General features: G+C 33.6%; 1 protein-coding gene across 1 annotated transcript in view; it reads left to right on the top strand.

Annotated features, from left to right (window-relative positions):
- The first annotated feature begins 8,263 nt into the window (after positions 1-8,263).
- The window catches only part of LOC148176057 (uncharacterized), a 35,010-nt gene continuing 20,597 nt past the window's right edge, over positions 8,264-22,676 (top strand). Inside the window, exon 1 of the mRNA XM_088033756.1 lies at positions 8,264-8,426. Coding sequence (XP_087889882.1) covers positions 8,366-8,426 — 61 coding nt within the window. The 5' untranslated portion in view covers positions 8,264-8,365. The remainder of the gene's footprint in view (positions 8,427-22,676) is intronic.

Raw genomic sequence — 22,676 nt, 5'->3', positions numbered from 1 at the left:
TCTGTCAAAATTGGAAACGGTGTCTGCACATACACCATCCAGATCTCCACTTATCATGCATTTATTCCATTCAGTGCTTGAAACGTAGAATAGTTACAAGAAATCCACTGCAACTGCCGATTTACATTCACGTCATGCAACAATGGAACTTTACCTATACAACGGAAGTCGTCATGTGTCCGTTTAATTGAAGCAGCAACGAAGAAAAATATCGTCTTTTCGAAAGGAAAAAAATGTCAGCATCTCGTGTAAAAATGGCGTCCTTTGCAGACCCCAAATTTAATTAATTATTCGGGCTTGTTTTTTTATTATGAATTCGTCTCTTAATTGTTGGATTCGGTCTACCGGAACAGGATCTTTTAATTTACTCTCTGGTCCTTTTCTTTTTATTTAATTGTCAGGGTGTTCTGCTACATTTAATCTTCTCCGGAGAAGGGAAATGTAATGGAACGATCGGAATTAGCATTTTAATGCTCAGGAAGTCGAAAAACGGGAACAGATTCCTGCAAATCGGTTTTACACGTTTATAAAAACAATCTAATTGGTGGCAAGGCATGTCTCACCGCGACCACATTTTTAGGTAGTTACTCAACATTTCTTCTTCTTCTTCTTCATAACCGCATCTATTTTTATCGCCCGTTTCTTATTAATATTCATGAGTCAAAGTGTCGCGTTGTTTAAAGGTCATTAGCGTCCCCCCAAAAGTATGCACTGTAATACTCATAAATTACCACGAGCAGCATTTTCCTGCTGCTCCAGAACATATTTCAGTACTCGTGGTAAGGTAAAATCGCCCACTTCTTATGCATGTCCATGTGCGTACCGCTCCTGCTGGGCATTAAAAAATGCAAGTCCGAATCAGTGACCTCGCTGTTGTACCGCTAAGACAGAGGCGTAGAACAGTTTTGAAACGAAAATGGAAAATCTGAAGGTTTTAGAGATTTGATTAATTTTTTTTTGCCATGGGTTCCGTTAGATGGGTGTCTTTATAATTTGATTGTGTTAAATGGTATCTAAATGAGTTCCTGGTTGAATGAGTGGGTTTTTAGTCAACAATGGCATGTGTGTTAATCGGGTTATGTAATAACGGTTTTGTAATAGGTTTCTTTATTCGGGAGGTGTTTGGTTTTTGTTGGGAAGGTCACGGTGGCTTTTCTTGGGAGTGTAGAAATGCAGGTTTTTTGAACGGTTTACGTGGGGGTGGTGTGATACATTTTTTAGAGCGATAGATCAGTTTCCACTACTCCTTAGCTGTTCTCTTCTCAGGTTGGCCGAACGATTTTCTGGGAATTTTTATTTCCGATTTTCAGGTTATTAACCTAAGGATCTCAAGTTGATTCATTCAAATTCCTTGTTACTTTGTAACTCCTAAAATCTGTGGATTTTCTCTATAATCACACAATTTTTTAATTTTTATAAAATTTCCACATTTTCTATGCTTTCTAGAACTCCCGATTTTTCTTCGAATTTTCTAAATTCTTTGGATTCTTACTAAATTCTATAATATGTATTATTATAATTCCTACATCTCCCAAAATTTGCAAATTTTCCTTATTTTCTGAATTCTCTCAAAAAGTCCCCGATTTCTCTACAGTTCCAGTGTTCTCTAGAGCTACAAATTCTTTATATTCGTTATTTTCTTTTAAATTCCAATATTTTTTCTACTTCTTGACCTCCCAGAATTTCTAACTTCTCTAAATATTATGAAATCTCATAATGCTTATTTTCTAAATTCTCGAATCTAAGTTCCTTCGAATTTTTTAAATTCTGTGAATTCTCTCTAGAATACCAATATTTTTTCAGTTTCAAGATCCTCCAGAATTTCCCAAATTATCTGTAAATTTTCCTTACTTTCTGAATTCTCTTAAAAAGTTCTTAAATTCTTTACAGTTTTTATGTTTTCTAGAGCTTAAATTTTCTAGTTTCTTCGAATTTTCAGAATTCCAAGGACTCTTCTTTTCTGAATAATTTTAATTCCCTTGATAATTTTTTGAATTCTCCACAGTTTCTATAAATTTTGTTGTACTGCAATTTCTCTAGTTTCTTCACATTTGCCTAATTCTGTAGATTCCCTCTATAATTCTAATATTTTTTCAATTTCCAAAACCCCCAGAATCTCTAAATTGTCCCTATAATCTAAATTCTTTAAATAAGTTCTTGAATTCTTCTCAGTTTATATGTTTTCTAGAGCACCAAACCTTTAGTTTTTTCAAATTTTCTAAATTCTGTATATTCTCTCTTCAATTTCTATAATTTTTCAACTTTTAGATCTCCCAAAATCTTCAAATTCTCTGTAAATTATCCTTATTTTCTGAATTCTCTCAAAAAGTTCTTAAATTCTCCACATTTTCTAAGTTTTCTAGAGCTCCAAATTCTCTATTTCCTTCGAATTTCCTGAATTCTGTAGACTCTCTACAATTCGAATATTTTTTAACTTTCAGATCTCTCAGAAAATTCACATTCTCTATAAGTTCTCCCTAATTTCTGAATTATCTAAAATTCTCTTGATAACTTTTGGAATTCTGTTCAATATTCGCTAGAGCTCCTCCAAACTCTCTAGTTTCTTCATTAACTCTTTATTTTCTAAGTTCTAATTTTTCTATTTCTAGATTCTCCCGAATCCCCAGTTTTCTATAATTTTTTCTTATATTCTGAATTCTGTAGATTCTCTATATAATTCTAATATGTTTTCAACTTCTGTATCTTCCAAAATCTCCAAAAGTTTTTGAATTCTCCACAGTTTCTATGTTTTCAAGAGTTCCAAATTCTTTAGTTTCTTCAAATTTTATGAATTCTGTAGATTATTTCTATAATTCCAATAATTTTTCAACTTTTGTATCTCCCAAAATTTTCAAATTGTATATAAATTCTTCTTATTTTCTAAAATCTCTCAAAAAGTTCTTAAATTCTCCACAGCTTTTATGTTTTCTAGGGCTCTGCATTCTCTAGTTTCTTAGAATTTGCTGCATTCTTTGGATTCTCTCTATAATTCCAATAATTTTTTAGCTTCTATAACTCCCAGAATCTCTAAATTCTCCGTATTTTATGAATTCTCTAAATTCGCTCAATAAGCTCTAGAATCCCCAATTTTGTTCTCTAAATCTCCAAATTCTAAAGATTCTTTGGATTCTATAAATTCTCTTAGTTTAATAGAAAATTTCTGAGTCATTTCTATGAAAAGCTGATCCCAGAGAAAAGAAAAACAAATATTTTCAAATTAACAAACCCAAAAACCTAAAAAAACTTCATAAGTCAAAAAAACTAAAAAAAAGACAACTTGAAGAAATCAGAAATGAAAATGGTCAAGTTAAAAAAGCTGAAAACGCTCAAGTCATAACCAATAATTCTAACATATCAAGAGGTACCAACTTCTAAATTTAAAACACAAAAGAATTCTCCTGTCACCGGTACAAATTACCAATTAGTCACCACTTAAAAAACTACAGTCGAACCCCAATTAGTCAAGATTCCATTGTAGCTCCTCCAGTGATTTACAACCTGGCGCTATATTTTCCATTAAGTGCCATTAAAGTCGTTCGACTTTAACTTAGTTTTACAGCGAAGTGAACACAATAAAGTCGTACAATTAATGTTTCGTTTCACCATTTTTACGTCCTTCGAGTTCTCTGGGAACGCCCGGAGCGCGGTTATGTCAACTTCTCTTCGAACTTGTGCTTGTTCTATGCTTTTGAAATTTTTATTTGATTTGAGGCGGAAACTTGGCGCAAGTCCACTACAAGATATTTGCATTATATTGGGGACTTTGCGGATTCGAGTTGTAATTGAAGAAAACATGGGAATCTTGGAAGAAAGTTTTTGATGTAATTGTCTACATTACACTGATAATTACACATATCTTGTTAACACGACGAGTTTTTCTTTCTCTTCGCTTCACCGGGAAGCGGATTTGCATATCCGACTTTCCTTTGGAGGGGTGAAGAAGCGCCCCAAATTTCATGACCGCAAGTGTACTATAATTAATCAGTAGGATGTAAAATAAAAGAGTTGTTTTTATGAAAATTCACAATGCGCTTCCATTAAAATTGATCAGTGCTGATGCATCCAATTAGTACAACGACAGCTGTCCGATAAAATACATATTTCCGATTCGTTTATCGAAATATACAGTAAAACGTTATATTTATGTGCCTGGGTTGGGGGTGGTTTTTACCGCTTCGCGGGTGCACAATAAAAGCCACAATTCATGGCACGAGGGGGTAAAAAAATCTTCCCTGATATGTCCTAGTTTCGCTGCTAATCATCGCATTCATTACATATTTTTCCGCCCTGAATAAGCCAAATTGCTGACATCCACGTGTCGCCTCCCCAATTGGCCAATTGTGGTCCCAATCACACTCCTCTTCTCTGTCGGTATTAGAAAAGGAATTATTACTTGCATCCACCGATAAACGTGGTGATTTATTACAGGGTATAAATGACGTAATGATCGACTTGGGGGTTGTGCACCACCACCGGATAAATCGCTAAATTATTGACGTCATTCCGGGGTAATGCACACCTTTGAGATTATGAAGGAGAATAATGTAGAGATATGCTATTACTAACACTAACTAATTGCTTTTAGGTTGGCAATGTTTTATTCTTAGCGCGGTTTAATTAAATTGACATTCGCAGGATCGGGTTTAAGCAGGGGTGTAAGGTGACGGGATTATCATAATGTATGGGTAAAAAACACGAAAAATTGAAGAAACCTGTATTACCGTCGCGCAACAAATGGCGGATAAACGCCAACATTATCTATTTAAGTGTCTTAGAAACGAGCTTTGTCGTTGTTTTTAACACCGTCGTTAACATCGGCGACAGTTTTACGACGTCTTCTCTTTTGCATTATACAAATCGTCGCTTGTTCTAAATAAAAAGGAATAAAAAATGGGCGATGAGAGACCTATTATCAAAACATCCCGACAAGAATAAAATATGATGAATGAGGATGTCCGTCAAGGATATACTCGTGTAAGCTTTGTTTCCGCAACAATAGGACATTATCCTTCGAAATTCGGGGTCGTTACGAGGGATAAGTGATTGAATGTATTCCACCTACATCATTATATCTTCATCAGGGAGACGAAACGTCGACATGATTGATAGTTAGAATATTGACGAAAACTAGAAACGACGTCACCAAAAAAAAAAACAAAACCTGAAAAAAATCTCAAAAAAAACATTGAAATCTCCCAACTTGTTAATCTGAACACTGAAACACCAGAAAAGTCCTTTCAAAAGTTTTACGATTTTCAGATTAAATAATTTAAATAGATTCAATTCTGGATGTCACAAACAAAGCTGAAAAACTCATTACTGAAACAACCTGAAAACTTATAATTTGTCTAGCAAAACGAAATGTCAACTGGATAAAGAAGTAAAAGAAAACAGAGATTTGTTTATTTGAACGCATTGAAATTCCAAGAGTAAAAATTATGATATTCTGAAATTCAATGAGAGAGCAATCAGAAAATCTCAAAATTTAAAATAATTCAATCAAGCAACCTGAAAATTTAAATTTCATATCCCAAAATCCGTTTAACAATCAAACATATCTGAACAATTTAAGCCTCAATAGAAATTGAATAAAGGAAAACTTCACCTTCACGTCTCTGAAATTTAGTCTAAAAAGCCTGAAATATTTCAGATTCTTAAATTAATTTAGCAACCTTAAAACCTTGTAAGCAAAACAAGGTTGTGAAGTTATTAATTTTGCAGCTTGTCAATTTTTAGGTTTTTAATTTTTGAAATTTACGATTCTGAGGCTTAGGCTAAGATTTTCATATTCTAGGATTTTCAGAGGTTCTCCATCTTTTCAGGTTTTCTGATTCTCAGCTCTATAATTCCGCAAGTTTTTCAGGTTTTTACACACCTACTCAATTTCTTTTCTTTGTTATCAATATAATTTAGAATTTTCTAGTTACATTTTGCGCAAATTTTAAGATTATTTAGTGCTGGTGCTGCTTAGTTTCTCAAATTGTTAGGTGCAAAGCGTCTAAAATTTATAAATTCCGAGGTTTTCCATTTTTTTTTATTGTTAATATTTCAAATTTACCCATCTTAAAATTAGGTTTAGGTTCTTATTTTTCAGTTTTTTAAATTTTCAGGTTTCAAAGTGCTAATGGCATTTGTTCTCTGATTTACCAAATCTGTGATGCTCGGTATTTCTGCAAGTTTTCGTATTTTAAGCATTCTAATTTCTCAGTTTTTGATTTTTTTTATTCTTCCAGATTCCCAGATTTTATTTCACATTTTCATGTTTTAAGGTCCAAATTTTCAAAATTTCTTTGCTTTTCTAAACCAATAAATTAGTTCAATGACAATAATCTGACAAAACTTGCAGATGACTTGTAAACTGAAACCTCAAATATTTCAGTTTTTCAGATTTTGAGATTATAGTGCTGGTGGTGCTCATTTTCTCAGGTTCTTAGCTTCTTAGGTTTTTAGATTTTAAGCTTCTAAAATATATTTTTTAATATTTCAAATTTACCATTCTCAGAATTAGGATTAGGTTTTTATTTTTCAGTTTCTCAGGTTTTCAGGTTTCAAAGTGCTGATGGTTTACTTTTCAGGTTTACCAATCCTCTGGCGCTCAAGAATTCTGAAGATTTTCAGATTTTTAGGTTTCCAGCTTCTCAGTTTTTTATTTAGGTGTTTTATTATTTTAGATTCCCAAATTTTATTTTACATTTTTTAGTTTTTAGGCCCAAATATTCAAGATTCCATTGGTTTTCTAAACTAATAATAATCTGTTCAAGAATTTGACGAAACTTTTAAATGACTTGTAAACTGAAACCTTAAATATTTCAGATTTTCAGTATTTGAAATTATTTAGTGCTGGTGGTGTTCAGTTTTTCAGATTCTTCACTTTTTTGAATGTTAATATTTCAAATTTACCATTCTTAGAATTAGATTTAGGTTCTTATTTTTCAGTTTCTCAGATTTTCAGGTGCTGATGGTTTACTTTTCAGGTTAACCAATCCTCTGCTGATCGATAATTCTGCAGATTTTCAAATTTTAAGGTTTTTAGCTTCTCATTTGTTTAATTTATTTCATTACTTTAGAATCCCGCATTTTATTGTACATTTTCATGTCTTCACGCCCAAAGTTTCTGAATTTTTCCGGTTTTCTAATTCAAAATGATTCGTTCAAAAATCTAACAAAACTAACAGAAAACATAAATATTTCCGATTTTTAAATTGTGAGATTATCTAGTTTTGGTGATGATCAGTTTTTCAGATTTTTAGATTCTAAGCTTTTGAAGGTAATAATTTCCGAGGTTTTCACTTTTTTGAATGTTAATATTATTTCCAATTTACATTCTCAGAATTAGGTTTGGATTCTTATTTCTCAGGTTCTCAAGTGCTTTAGTTCCCAGATTTACCAATTTTCTGTTGTTCGATAATTCTGCAGATTTAGATATTTTGAGGTTTTCAGCTTCTCAGTTCTTTTATTTTTTTTATTATTTCAGATTCCCAGATTTTATTTTACATTTTCATGTTATTAAGCCCAAATTTTCTAGGTTTCTTTGGTTTACTAAACCAATAATCTGTTTAAGAATCTGACGAAAATAACAGATGTCTTTGTATCCCGAAACCTTAAATATTCTAGATTTTGAGATTATTCAGTGCTGGTGGTGCTCAGTTTTTCAGACTCTTGAGATCTCAGGTTTTTAGATTTTAGGCTTCTGTTCATAATTTCCAAAATTTTCCACTTTTTTAAATGTTCGTATTTCAAATTTACCAGAATTAGGTGTAGGTTTTTAATTATCAGTTTCTCAGGTTCGAACCAAAAGAGCAAAAATCTGCGTCAATCATCAGAAAAATCCCTCCCGCCGCCCTCTTTCATCCCGTTGCCAATCAGAACCGTATTGATAAAAACCCTCAATCAATATAAAGTCCGTTCCTGCTCCAGGACCTCGCAACCATAAATACGTCTTAATGAGCGGCACTTATTCCGTCCTTGTACCTCCCTTTTTCCGAATGTTGTTTTCTTGTCTCTTAATAGCACACACCCTTTGCCTCCGCAAGATGCAACAATGAACGTCCGATCGTCAGCAACAGCAGGATCGGCAGGATTCAACTCAGTAGCCGCTGCAGGATCGCGCAATCCTCCCGCCTTCGTTCGCTCATTCCGTGTTCACCTTCTCCTGCAGCAGCAGGCAGGGTCACTTTTCTTCCAGTCACAATTGAACCGGTGCCGCGAACGTTCACTTCTTCGTCGTCCGAAAATTTCACTTTCTCGTCCGGTGTCAAAGAAGCAACGGTTTTTTTCAGGTTGTCGTCGCGAGTGATGACATGAAGTAGTGTTATGTGTTTGGTTTTTTGTTTGTTTTGTGTTTTGTGTTGACAACTGCACCAGGATGAGGGTTGTGTTGATGTGGGGAGTGATTGCATCGATTTGCCTCGTTAAGGCTGCACAAGGTGAGATATTGTAGTAAGAGCTGTTGCAAGACAAACAAAAACTTATTTCAAAATTTTCTCCCAAATGGAATTTACATGTAATCGCGCTTTCCAATTTCCGATCAATTCGTGTCATTTCTGGTCGTCTCGGAGGACGACCCATTCATGAACACGGCCGTCCTTGATCATCGTTCCGCAACGATTCCTAAACGCTTATTATGTCATTTCTTGTTTTCCGCGTTTAATCCACATACGTTTCTTCAATAAGGAAGTCTTGAAAAATGACAGGTGTGGTTTGATATTGACTGTCACCTTTGACTAGAAAGGAATTTTTTTTGTTAAATGGAATGTTGTAATTTTACGGGCGTGGAAAGGATTATTGCAGATATAGAAACTTGTGTAAAGTGGAATTCCGCCCTTGAATCGGTAACGACTGACATTTATGAATAAGTTCTAACATTAACGCGGTTAACGGTAAAGTTGAATCGCTTTTGCGTGAGGTGTTGATAGATAGAGGTTTGGAAATTGAAAGTTGCATCAGGATTGCAGGATCGAGGTTTCCGAGGTTCCGAGCGGCGGAAATCTCGAGCTATCAAACGCATTGGCACAGAAATTTTGCTTTCTGAGCCAAATTTGGAATTCTCAGTTCGCTCTGGATCCATTTTCTCGGTTCTCAGGTTTATTTACGACTAAAACATTTGATATTTCCCTGAAAAACTGAAAAAACTTATTTTAAAAATTAGTCAGAAAACCACAAAATTGGCAATTTTAATGACTTTGGGCGAAATTTTAGTAAAAAATTCTTTAAAAATATTTATAAACTATTAACTCAAAATTTTTCGGAGTTATCTAAACCCTAAAAAAAATTAGTTCTAAAAATGCTTCTTGAACTTAACTACAATGTTTCTGTTCTTTAAATTGAAAAAATTTAAACATTCTAGCTGAAAATAGCATCAAATTTAGGCAGAAAACTTTCAGAATAAATAATTGGAATTAAAACTTGAAAATTTTGGAATTCCAGAAGCTGAAAAAATTGTCGAATTAGAGTTAAAAAATCAAAAATTGAGTAAATCAAATACTCTGCAACATTTCCAAAAATACGTAAATTTCCGTAAATTTCAATCAAAATTGAATATGAACAAAATCTGAAAACCTTTGTAAACTTTACACTTAAAATTTAGAACTTTTAAAAACTTTCTGGCTGAAAAACAGCAAAATTAAGCTGAAAACTTTCAGAATAAGAAATTGGAATTTAACTTGAAAGTTCTGAAATTCGAGGAGCTGAAAAAATCGTCAAATTAGAGCTAAAAGTAAGAAAATTTGTGAGCTTAAAAATCCTGAAAATTTACTTTGCAATGTAAATTTAAAAATTCTGGAATTCGAGGAGTTGAAAAATCATCAAATGAGAGTCAAAAATTCTTAAATTTTTCAAAAACTACCACGTAAAAAGTGAGCTTGAAAAAAATTCCGAAAACGTTTGTAAAATTTACATACACTTAAAAAATTTGAACTTTTAAAGACTTTTTAGCTGAAATAGCAGCAAAATTAAGCTAAAAACATTCAAAATAATAGCTTGATAATAGCTCGATAATTCTGAAATTCGAGGAGCTGAAAAATTCATCAAATTAGAACTAAAAAAAGGAAAATCGGTAACTCAAAATCCTGAAACTTTTCAGAAATGTCACAATTTTCCATGTAAGTGGGCCTAAAAAATAAAAATCTGAAAACGTTTGTAAAATGTGCATAATTTTGAGACTTTCTGGGTAAAAAAACAGCAAAATTAAGCTTAAATCTTTCAAAATTAGAAATTAGAATGTAAACTTGGGAGTTTTGAAATGCAAAAAGTTGAAAAAATCGTCAAAAAATGTGGAAAAATTGGGAACTCAAAAATCCAATAACTTTTCAAAAGCCTGCAAATTTCCAAGTAAAAACTAAGCTTGAAATTCAGAATTTACATTTAAAATTTTTGAACTTTCAAAGACTTTCTGGCTCGAAAACCAGCAAAATTAAGCTAAAAACTCTCAGAATAAAAATTTGAAATTCAAACTTAAAAATTCTGAAACAAAAGCAGCTGAAAAATTCATCAAATTAGCGCTAAAAAATGAGGAAAATTCGGAAACCCAAAAATCCTGAAACTTCCAGTTAAAACTGAAGCTTGAAAAAATTCAGAAAACAATTAAAAAATTAAAAATTTTTAACTTTCAAAGACTCTCTGGTTGGAGAACGATCAAATTACGCTCAAAACTTTCGGAATAATAAATTGAAATTCAAATTTCCAAATTCTAAAATTCAAGAAGCTGACAAATTCGCCAAATAAAAATTAAAAAATATGGAAATCCCGGTAACGGAAAAATCCTGAAATTATTCAGTTTATAGTTTCAGTCGCGAATTTTCAAGTAAAAACTGAGTTTTAAAAAATTGTCAAAACGTTTCTAAACTCTAAAGACTTTCTAGGTGAAAAAACAGAAAAATAAGGATGAGGACTTCTTGTATAAGAAATTGGGAAATCTGAAATTTAAAGGGTTGAAAAAAGACGTCAGATAGGGGAAAAAGACGGTATTTTACCAGAAAACTGAGAAAAACCTACAAACTCTAGACAAATTTTGAACATTTGCCAATTTGTAGCGATAAATTGAAACTGCAACTGAACACTTCATGCATTCAACGACTGTCTAATTGAAAAATAAAACAAGAATTTGCACGCTGCAACCTGAGAACCATGTTGCCTGAAAATCTCCAATTAATCGCGACAAATTCAAACTGAAAACAACCCCAAAAAGGTCCATCCGCTTTTAAAAACTCGGACAAATGAACTCTTTGAAACCTGAGTCCGAAACTAAAAAAAATGACTGGACAAATTAAAACCTAGCAAATGCTCTCTCATTGTTTGTAGAGCTTCGTGAATAATTCGTAGCCCCAAAAATGGTCGTGGTCAGCCAACGCAGACCCGGAATTAATGAAATTTTCATCGAATCCCGTAAAAGGTCCGTTCTTGAACAACATCAATTAAGCATTTTAATTATATTCGATAATAACTGAAAGTATTCACCGCTTTGCTAATGAAGCTATAAATATAATAATAACATGAAATATAGGTGGGCGGTTAATACAGGAGCACCAACACACAAAAAGAAAAATTTCCGGTTTTTTGCACCTGTTAATAATAGGTAATTCGTTAACCAAGCAAAAAGTCCCTGCACGCTCCATTTCATAACCGACTTTTGTTTATTTAGTATTTATCGTCATGCCATATTGATCATACTTTCTATAAAATGCCGTATTGGTGCATTTTTGCAATTGCTAGAAAGCAGGTCTAGATAATTGTCTGCGCCAAGAAAAAAGGAAAATCGATACCGAGGAGAAAAACCCGAGAAATTCAGTACCACTCTGAATTTTTGAGCAAGGTTAGTGAAAGTCGCGAGGGCTGTTGCGTATTTATTTCCGGTGACGAAGATATGTGTCGAGATAAAACGTCGGGGGGTGGAAATTCCTCTCCGGCCTCCAACTTTTTAATCTCTCAATATGTTATTAACGGAGATAAAACTTTATCATCGTTGGACCCATCTTAAAAAGGCGATAAATTTGCACTGTCATTCCGCTCCGTTCCCATAAACTTAATCCCTAACACATCGCTTTCATTATCCTGAATACAGTTTATTGTTCCTTGTCAAGATTCAGGCTCGCTCTATTTCACGAAGCGCTATCGTAGTCAAAAGCTCAAGTTTTAAGCTTTCAGTTATGACATTATCGTTGTTGCTGTTCTGTCATGCAGGAATAATACGTTTCATGTACTACGGCTCGGAATTGTTGTGTTCAATCAAATTTTTCATAACCAATTTGTAAATCTCTAAAAGACATTACTTGCAATCAGAAAAGTCCCTAATTAAATTAGGCTAATTGGTCCGTCATCAATCTGGATTTGCTCTGGACGAGTTTCGCCAACATTTCCGATCCAATAAATTCAATAACAGAGCGGCGCTGATTGTATTTGCTCATATTAAAAAATCCAAATGGAAGGAAACCTCGCTCGCTTGTTTACCAACTGATTTTAACGTAATAAAATTCCAACGAAATTTGTTTCCAATTGCATAGAAATTTCTTCAATAGAATGGAAATTATTATCAACGTGACACAAAACTGTTATTAAGAGCAAACGCGCTCGCCCAAGCCTTGGAACGAAAGGTTAAATCGTTGACTTTCTCTTTCAGTTTACATTTTTCCCCACCTTTGTCTCGGCGATTACAAAAACTCTGATATTTAAAAGGTTTTTAAGATGCCGAACTAATTATTTTACTCGGATTTCGTTTAATTAGCGGGATAATTAACAGTCAAGTGGTGAGGTATTCGGAGGTTTGTTAAATCTAATTCCTTGTTTATCATTCGAATTAAATTTCGTTCATTAGTTTCGCGTCACGTAAAACTGGGGATTTATTGGTTATGTTGTTGGCTCACGTACGGTCCGATTTGTTTGCGGTCGCCATTGCAATGCATTTTTATTCGCCCGAGGGAAATAATCGATGGCTTTGCTGGAAATTCCGAAATGGATAAATCGAATTCAATTTGGGCAGTTCCAGGGATTTCAGGTGATCCGTTTTTTACAGAACTTAATTCAGACAAAGTGAAATTTTCAGGTTTTTTTTTAATTTTCAGTTTTCTGACTAACATAATTGAAGAATTTCATTATCTAGACCCTGAGAAAATAAAATTGAATTTTACTGAATATCCTTTTAAAAATTCATCTTAAAATTAAACATTTAGCTTAAAAACATCAATTTTACTCTGAAAACTTTCAGAATAAGAAATTGGTATTGGAAGTTTTGGATTTCTAGAAGCTGAACATTGTAGAATTAAGAGTTAAAAAATAGAAAATTCGTTACAAATAAAACTTTTCCGAAATTATGCGATTTGAATTATGAAAATACATGAAATTTTTTGTAAACTTCTAATGTAAAAATTTTGAACTTTTAAAAAGTTTCTGGCTGAAAAATTACCAAAATTAAGCCGAAGACTTTCAAAATAAGAAATTGGAATTTCAACTTGAAAGTTCTGAAATTCAAAGAGCTGAAAAATTCGTCAAATTAGAGTTAAAAAATGAGAAAAATTCGGCAACCCAAAAATCCTGAAATTTTTCAGAAGTCTTGCGAGCTTTCATGAAAAAATTGAGCTTGAAAAATTCCGTTTGTAAAATGGGAGACTAAATTAAAAAGTTCTGAAATTCGAGGGGCTGAAAAATTCGTCAAATAATGTGGAAAAATCGGTGACTCAAAAATTCTGAAATTTTTCAGTAGTTCGCAAATTTCCATGATAAAATTGAGCTTGAAAAAATTCCGAAAACGTTACACATAAAATTTTCAACTTTTAAAAACTTTCTGGCTAAAAACAGCATAATAAAGTTAAATTGAACAATTTTAGAATAAGAAATTGGAAGTTGAACTCAAGTGCTGAAATTCGAGAAGCTGAAAAATTCGTTAAATTAGAGCTACAAATTCGGTGAACTGAAAATCCTACAACTTTTCAGAAATGTCACAAATTTTCATGTAAAATCTGAGCTTGGAAAAATTCTGAAAATGTAAGTAAAATTTACACATAAAAAATTTGAACTTTCGAAGACTGGTTAGCTGAATAAATAGCAAAATGAAGCTGAAAACTTTTAGAACAAGAAATTAGAAATGTCGGTAACTCAAAATTCGTCTCAAAAATAAAAAACCAAAACTCAAAAATCCTGAATTTTTCCAGCAAGTCGCAAATTTCCATGATAAAAATTTTGTTTGTAAAATTTGCAAATGAAAATTTTGAACTTCTAAAGACTTTATGGTTGAAAACAGCAAAGTTAAGATAAAATTTCTAAGAACTGAAAAACTTGTAGAATATTGGAGTTAAAAAAATGGAAACTTCGGTAATCCAAATATACTGAGACTTTTGTGAAATTATGAGAATTTCCACATAAAAATTGAATCTGAACAAAATCTGAAAACCTCTGTAAACTGTACCTACACTTAAAATTTAGAACCATTAAAGACAGCAAAATTAAACTGAAAACTTTCAAACTAACAAATTGAAAGTTCTGAAATTATCCAAGCTGAAAAAATCGTCAAATTAGGTTTATTGGTCATGTTGTTGGCTCACGTGCGGTCCGATTTGTTTGCGGTCGCCATTGCAATGCATTTTTATTCGCCCGAGGGAAATAATCGAAGGCTTAGCTGAAAATTCCGAAATAGACAAATCGAATTCAATTTGGATAGTTCAAGACATTGAAGTGATCAGTTTTCTTTAGAATTTAATTCAAAGAGACTGAAAATTTCAAAACTTTGACTTTTCTGGATTTCATGAATCAAATATGAAACACGGGCGGATCAAAATTTAATTTTCTCAGATGCTAGGAGAATTTTTGCCGTAAAAATTTTAGTTTGTTATCCAAGAACTGTCATTTGCGAGTTTTCTGACTAGAAGATCCGCCTAATGACAATTTTAGAGCGTCTCGTCGTCTTAGACGTCGGTAAATTCCAACAATCTCTTTTATTGATTAAATTGTCACGACGTTTGAGCAGCTAAAATTGATGCGTTCCGATCAACAAGTTGTTATTAACTGCAATGATTGATCGGGGGTGTGACGGGGGTTGAGAATCAATTAGGTCCTTGCTACTAAACCTAATCAATTAAATAATCAAGAAGGATGGATTAAAAAGTGACTATAAATAATAATTAAAAGTATATTTTTCTCACTCTAGCAGGGTGTCGAGCTCATTAATCAAGCTCAGTTATCAGCTTTATAAAATTAATGCCGATACATTAGATTCTGAGAATAAAAGCAGCACGATGAAGACGAACACGAAATGGATTTATAAGGTTTCTTGCGGTGGCCAACAACGTCCGACGATTAATTACATGCTCGATTCAGATGTTTACTTTGAAGGCTTTTTCTGAGATCTCGATTGTACGAAAGAATGGAGAAAAACGCGCAGGTGGACAAGAAACGATACGAAAATTGAGGCTTCTTCAGGTGTTATGTAACGCAATGATGAAACTTCTATAAGTATGTTAGTAGTAATGACAAAAAATGATTATACAACTCTTAGATAATTAAAATCAATAAATATTTTTACACTCACGCAATACTATTGAAAATGTGAGAAACGCAACGCGATATTTATAGCCCGTGATCACAGCAAGCATGGCCGAATTTCCCAGCCTTCTAGACCGCCGGTGTTTTTCTAGGAATTTTCTTCTTTATCTCCACCTGGAGCCACAGTGGCGACAGATTTCCCCCAAAACGAGGAGTTCAGTGACAGCGGATAAAATCTTACGAGCTGTGTTTCATAGTTGCGCGGAATTCTCTAAATATTCCGAGTGTATGCGGAAATATCCTAAAATATTCAGAGATGGGAGAAGCCGAAACAAACATTTCAGAGGATTTTGAAATAATTTTCCGATCTCCGCACTCGTTTTGAGTGAGTGGATTAATAGGCACTAGAAAAAATAGCATACAAAACTTTCCAGCACTGTTTTAATGAAATTTTCTACATCCGATGCGTTAAGAGCTTCTATTAAGATACGATTTTTGATTTGGACTTGGAGGCCCCTTGGTCAGACCGGCGGGCGACAGATTTCCCCCCAATCGAGTTCGGTGACAGCATATAAAAGCTTACGAGCCGTATTTCATCTTTATGCGATTACGATGCAAATAACTTATTGTCGACAGATCTTACTTTAGAAAAACCGAATTGATGAGTTCGTTCGTCTTTCGTCGGGTTAATCACGGTTATCAAACCCTGCGCAACATAAATTGGACGTCGCAGGAGGTAGATTAGAATCCTGGTGCAAAAATGCAGCAGGAAAAACCCCCGCAATCATTAAAGGATTGTAGGAAATTCCAACAAATGAGACAGGAATGATCAGGATTATGTCTCGTTTCAGTGAATTGTTGCTTCCTTACTCGCGCTCAGGACATAAAATGTCTAGAAACGTTTTCGTTAATGCCAGTTAACATTGATTTTCGGGATGAGGGAAAAAAGAGGCTCGGATTTTCAAGTTACGGCTTGTGTTGGCAGGTCTGTGAAAAGTGACAGTTGAACCGCGCGCTACCAACTTAAAAAAAGATCAAAGGAGTGGTGTTTTCTCCACAACAACGCCACACTGCACATTTCCTTTTAAATAAACAAAACGTAATAACGCCTGAAAAGTTCCTGCGAGTCGAACTGTACCGACTTTTTTAACTGCGTTCTCTTTTATCGCATTTCCATGGAAATTTATTCGCTTGAAGCCGAGTATCTGTGTTCTTTTTATACATATTCGAGATATTTCCTTGGATTAGTTTAGAGAGGACAAATCCGCCGAACGGATGCATGCACTCAGAAAAAAAACCTAATTTAATCAATACCGCCCCTATCTGTGGTACCGAACGTAAAAACAGTCCCGCTTTTCGAATAATTGCATTAGAAAGGGGTGAACAGAATTCATTAAACCACATCAAAGACGGCTGTGTCAAGGCGACATTTTACACCCTCGTCGTGGATGCTAAAACAATTGCTAGGTCGTTTCGCGCAGATGACGCTTATTTATAAACCTACAACTACTACAAAGTCGCCTTACGGCCCTCGGGAAAAAAATCCGCTAGTAACCGGAGCGAAACCGCGTTTTCAGCAGGTGTCGCATATAAATTCGTTACGCAATTATAAACTGGTTCGAGTTGAACTTGTGAATAATGTTCAAAGTCAGCAGGATCCCCAATATCATTTTTTTACCATGATGGTTAGCCGCGCACGTGGTTTCGTGGAAAATCAAGAGAAATTGATGAAGGAGGAGGAGCAGTAATGGCGTTAATCTGGGAAATAAACGGCTGTTTTATCAATATTTGCACGAGTGTAGGTTCTGTTTGCAAAAGACAAACTGTACCTATGGTGAAATGGGGAAATGCACGTAGAAAGTATAATTGCGGAAAAATGAATGGAAGGTATTGTCAGTTATCTAGTTATGGGTCGTAGAAAGTGACAAACTGCGGGCCGCACGATGAGGGAAAAGTGAGGAAAGCCGGGGCTAAGTGAGTTACGAATTTTCGTTTGTCGACGGGACGATATGTGGGAAAATAGAGAAACGCTGATAGAGAAAAATCTTGGAATTTTATTAAACTACACCAAAGTTCAGAAGGCTTGCTCTCCATTTTTGTATTCCATTTTAGACAAAACTAGAAATTACATACTTTTTTAAATACCCAGAATTATTTAAATTAGACAAAAATTTCAAGCCAAAAACTAAACATTTTCAACTCTTTTTATTAAAATTCGTATCTTTGTTAGTTTTAACATTATGACAATGAAAGTTGGGGAGGTCACTATTTCTAAAGTGCTTATTAACTCTGCCAAAATCCAATATTTTAGAACAAAAACTACAGATTTCAGAAAATTTCAATCTGGGATAAACTAAAAATGTTCTACTTTTTTTCATTAAAATTCGTATCTTTGTTACTTTTAAGTTACGACAATAAAATTTGGGGAGGTTACTAATTCTAAACTGTTAATTAACTATGCCAAAATCCAATAGATTAAAACAAAAAATACCGATTTTAGAAAATTTCATTTTAGGACGAACTAAAAGTTTTCGACTTTTTTCATTCAAATTTGTATCTTTGTTACTTTTTTAATTATGACGATAAATTTAGGGATGTTACTAATTCTAAACTGACAGTTACCTAACTGTGCCAAAATCCAATAGTTTAGAATAAAAAATCCAGATTTTAGAAAATTTCATTTTATCACGAACTAAAAATTTTCGACTTTTTTTTTATTAAAATTCGTATCTTTGTTAGTTTTTATATAATGACAATGAAATTTAGGGAGGTCACTGTTTTTAAAGTGCTCATTAACTCTGTCAAAAATCCAATATTTTAGAACAAAAAATACACACTTTAGAAAATTTTATTTCAAGACGAACCAAAAAATTTAGACTTTTTTTTATTAAAATTCGTATCTTTATTAGTTTTTAGGTTATGACAATAAAATTTTTAGAAGTTACTATTTGTAAAGTGCTTCTTAACCATGCCAAAACCTAATAGTTTAGAACAAAAAATACTGACTTAGAAAATTTCATTTTAGGACGAATTAAAAATTTTCGACTTTTTTCATTAAAATTCGTATGTAGGTATGTTAGTTTTAAAATTATGACAATAAAATTTGGGATGGTCACTATTTCTAAAGTGCTTATTAACTCTGCCAAAATCCAATATTTTAGAACACAAACTACAGATTTTAGAAAATTTCAATTTAGGACGAACTAAAAATTTTCGACTTTTTTTATTTAAATTTGTATCTTTGTTACTTTTTTAATTATGACGATGAATTTGGGGATGTTACTTATGCTAAACTGTCAATCAACTGTGCCAAAATCCAATAGTTTAGAACAAAAAATGCAGATTTTAGAAAATTTCGATTTAAGACAAACTAGAAATTTTCGACTTTTTTTTATTAAATTTCGTATCTTTGTTAATTTTTAAGTAATGACTTTGAAATTTGGGGAGATTACTATTTCTAAAGTGCTCATTACCAAAATCCAATGTTTTAGAATAAAAATACAGATCTTAGAGAATTTCGTTTTAGAACAAACCAAAAATTTTCCACTTTTTTGCCATCAAAATTCGCATCTTTGTTAGATTTTAAGTTATGACAAACAAATTTGGAGAGGTTACTATTACTAAAGTGCCAAAATCCAATATTTTAGAACAAAAAATACAGATTTTGGAAAATTTCATTTTAAGACGAACCAAAAATTTTCGACTTTTTTTTATTAAAATTCGCATCTTTGTTAGTTTTTAAGTTATGACAATCAAATTTAAGGAGGTTACTTTTTCTAAAGTCTTCATTAACTGTGCCTAAATGCAAAACTCTTTGACATTCCAAATATTAAAATATTATTCAAAATATTCTAAATACCAATAGACCGAAAACAGAGCAAACCGAAAGCAAAAGCGAAAGAAAGTGTAAAATTGCCCCAGAAAAATTCGGAGCCCGGCCCTGCCCCCATCAGCATAGAAAGTCCCCTCATTTATTCATCTTCGCGTTAATTTTTCCTGTCATTAGCGGCCATTGTACGTCGTAAATCTTTCTATCTCCGGCGAAAATGAAATCGGAAATATTCAAATCGTACGCATCAAACGAGTCTTCTAGGTCATGCAACTTTCATCTCCGATTTTTCCATTCATTTAAGTAAAAGTACAACGTAATCCGCGACTTTTTGCCAGATCCAGAACAGAAAAACGGCCAAGTATTTCGTCGGAATTTTCTCTAAATTTAATTACTTTAATTAAAACTGCTCTTGTCGTTCGGAGTCGCGCGATGTTTAGTTTTAACTCGTCGAAAATTAAACATGAAATTTAATGAGTCGCTCGAGGCGACTAAATCAAAATTTCTTCCTCAATTTTCATTAAAAAACTTCGAGAAAAACAAGGAAATTTCTTCCCGAGTTGGGCGCGAGTTATCAGAAGGAAAAACAGAAAAGACGCGCTGATTTTTCATTAACTATATCAAAACGGGAGATTTATTCCGGTCGACGGTCAATTAAATCTCCGGTTGGAGAAAAATTCCCTGGAAAACGTCATTTTTTTCCTAAAAAAACGGAAATGGTGTTGTTGATGTTGTTTTGGCGTTCACGTAAGTGGAAATGTAGTTTTCGCTTGATTTGCTTTATATTTCAGAGTTGGAATCGAGCATTTCATAAATGCACATTGCGAAAGGAGCACAACCGTGAATTCGCGTCGGTCTGGGAATTCTAGATCTAGCAGTCTGGCAAATTCCCAAAAAAAAGTTGATCACACAGGACGATCCAAAACGATTATTTCCACTACAGGGTCTCCATAAATGTCTCCAAAAAGTAAAATTTTTTTGGAACGCGCGGTATATAGCGACCACGTTTGTCATTATCTTTCATTACTCGCGTTTTTACGTCGTTTATTACCGTTAAAAAAACTGTTATTACGTCTCCGCTGCTCGTTACATCACACCAGCTGTGCTTCGTTGTTTCTTTCGACGTATGTCGAGCATGCAGTTTTACTTTCACCGGCGCAAACTTGACAACCCTCCAACATGGCGCCCCGTCATATAAAAAAATCACTCGTCGCTTGCATCAGACGGATTATAAAATATTCAGGGTGAGAAAAAGAAAAAAGAGAAAAATCACGTGCACCGTATAATTCGTGTAATGGCGTCGGCTGCTTCTGACACTGGGATTTCATAAGATAATTGCGTTGTGTTGCGTCCATTCTCATTGTTTGTACTGTCATAACGATTAATCACGATTTCTTTCTGTGGCTGGAGCTATTTTTACGGTTTATGAGTACAAAGAGGGTCGGATGTTTTTTCATCGCGAATGAAAAAGCTCATTTGCCACCCTTGACGCATAAATTACCGCGAAAAATCTTCGCGGAAGGAAACACGTCACGATTTCAATTTCTGATTTTGAATCAGTTTCGAAATTGTGTCAATGTCATCGAAAACTATATTGCAACGTGTCTTGGAGCGAGTTCAATTAACACACGAGGAGGAATCGTCGCGTATGGAAACGTGATTCGTCAGTTTCGAAATTCAAGATGATAATTTATGTTTGTAGAGTTGTGAGTAATGGAAAATTTGACGAGGGTGGGATTTTCACGTTCGCGCGACAGAGTCGTATTTGTCGTTTATTGACCTCGGGAAATAATAAAAATTCCTACCTTTACGAAGCCCTGCTCTGCTGCACCGAACCTGTAAAAAAGACACAAAATTCAGTAAATTTCAGGATAAAACTGACATTAACCCGAGAATTTCAGTTAATTGTAAGTCCTGAAACGCTATAAATTACGTCATTTCGGGGAAGACGGCTTTAAATTTCAGCTGAAGCTGTAAAGTACAGAACGGAATGGAAAAACAACAGAATTGCAGGTCAAGTTCTGAAACACGAGAAAGGCGGTGTTTGAGGTTACATCTGTCACAACTTCAGCCGAAAATACAGTTTTCGACATGCACGGAAAGGGTTAGCTTTTTAAAAACTCAATTTTCGAACGATTTAGAAAATGACAGGATAAATGCAAGCAAGATCCACGTGGTCTATAGCGTTAACGAAATGACAGAAACTTCACAGATCTTTTCACGACTGCTATTTCAAACAAAAGAAGCTGGGCCACGTAAAAGAAATTTCACTTATACTGGTTAGAAAATGACAGCTAAATTTCCGATAATTCGCCGTTTAGAAAATGATTTAAACAGAGTTTTGAATAAACCGTCATTTTTATGACCAAAAAAGCTAAAAGACTATAAACGCAGAAAGTAAACAATTTATAAAATGACAGAAACAAGCTAGATTTTGTCTTGGTGTTACTAAAATTTATTAATACACTTTTAGACAATGACTGTGACTATAATTCTTAGATATAGATAGTAAAACACTCAATCACGTAAAAACTGGCCACATCATACGGATTTAGTTATAAGAAAATGACTGGTCATTAGTATTAGTAATAGTAATAGTAATAAGAAAATGACAGTTTAAAAAAACAAAAAATAAAATTGACTGCAATAATTTCATTATTATGGGCAAACAAACAAATTAAAATGTGCTACGTAAATCACATTTATTGATACAATTTCAGATAATGACAGTGGTAATAATAACTGACTACTAAAAGGTATTAATAAAAGGTTAATTAGTAAGAAAATGTCACTAATTTTGATGTCATGGAATGAACAAAACAGAAGAGAAATTGCACTAAACTAAGTATACAGAAAATGACAGCAAAAATGCGATTTTCGGTATCTCGTGATGTAAGGCCAAGGTCACGTTATAGCTGTAGATAAAATGACAGGAAAAAAGGAAGATCTTGTCTGCGCGTTGCGTAATAATTTCATTTTCACCGCTCGAACGTGTGGCCTGTGAAAACCATTGTCAGAAAATGACAAGTAAAAGAGAAACTTCGTTTAAATAACGAAAAAAAATCAAAGTTTGACGACTTTCAAGCTCTTTTAACGCATCAAAGATCAAAGTTTTGCGTCATCCGTTCTTAAAAGGTCATTTTTCATTGTCGCGACTTTCCTAACATTTGTTGTGACAGTTTAACCTTTACGTGATTTCCGCTTCTTCGAATAATTCATCAAATAATTTCTCTTTTTTTAATATTCGTGCGTAAATCCTTCGGAAGCGGATCCTTCTATTTGTTTTGAAACTCGTTGGGAATAAAGGCCATTCAGACTTAATCCCATTGATGCAAGTACAGCTTAGTAAATTTTCCCCCATTTGAATTCCAGGTGAATT

The sequence above is a fragment of the Gnatocerus cornutus genome, chromosome 4 (genome assembly GCF_029298725.1).
Source record: "Gnatocerus cornutus isolate USDA-ARS CGAHR chromosome 4, icGnaCorn1.1, whole genome shotgun sequence".
NCBI classification, from domain to species: Eukaryota; Metazoa; Arthropoda; class Insecta; order Coleoptera; family Tenebrionidae; genus Gnatocerus; species Gnatocerus cornutus.
This window is presented reverse-complemented; position numbering and strand designations above follow the sequence as displayed.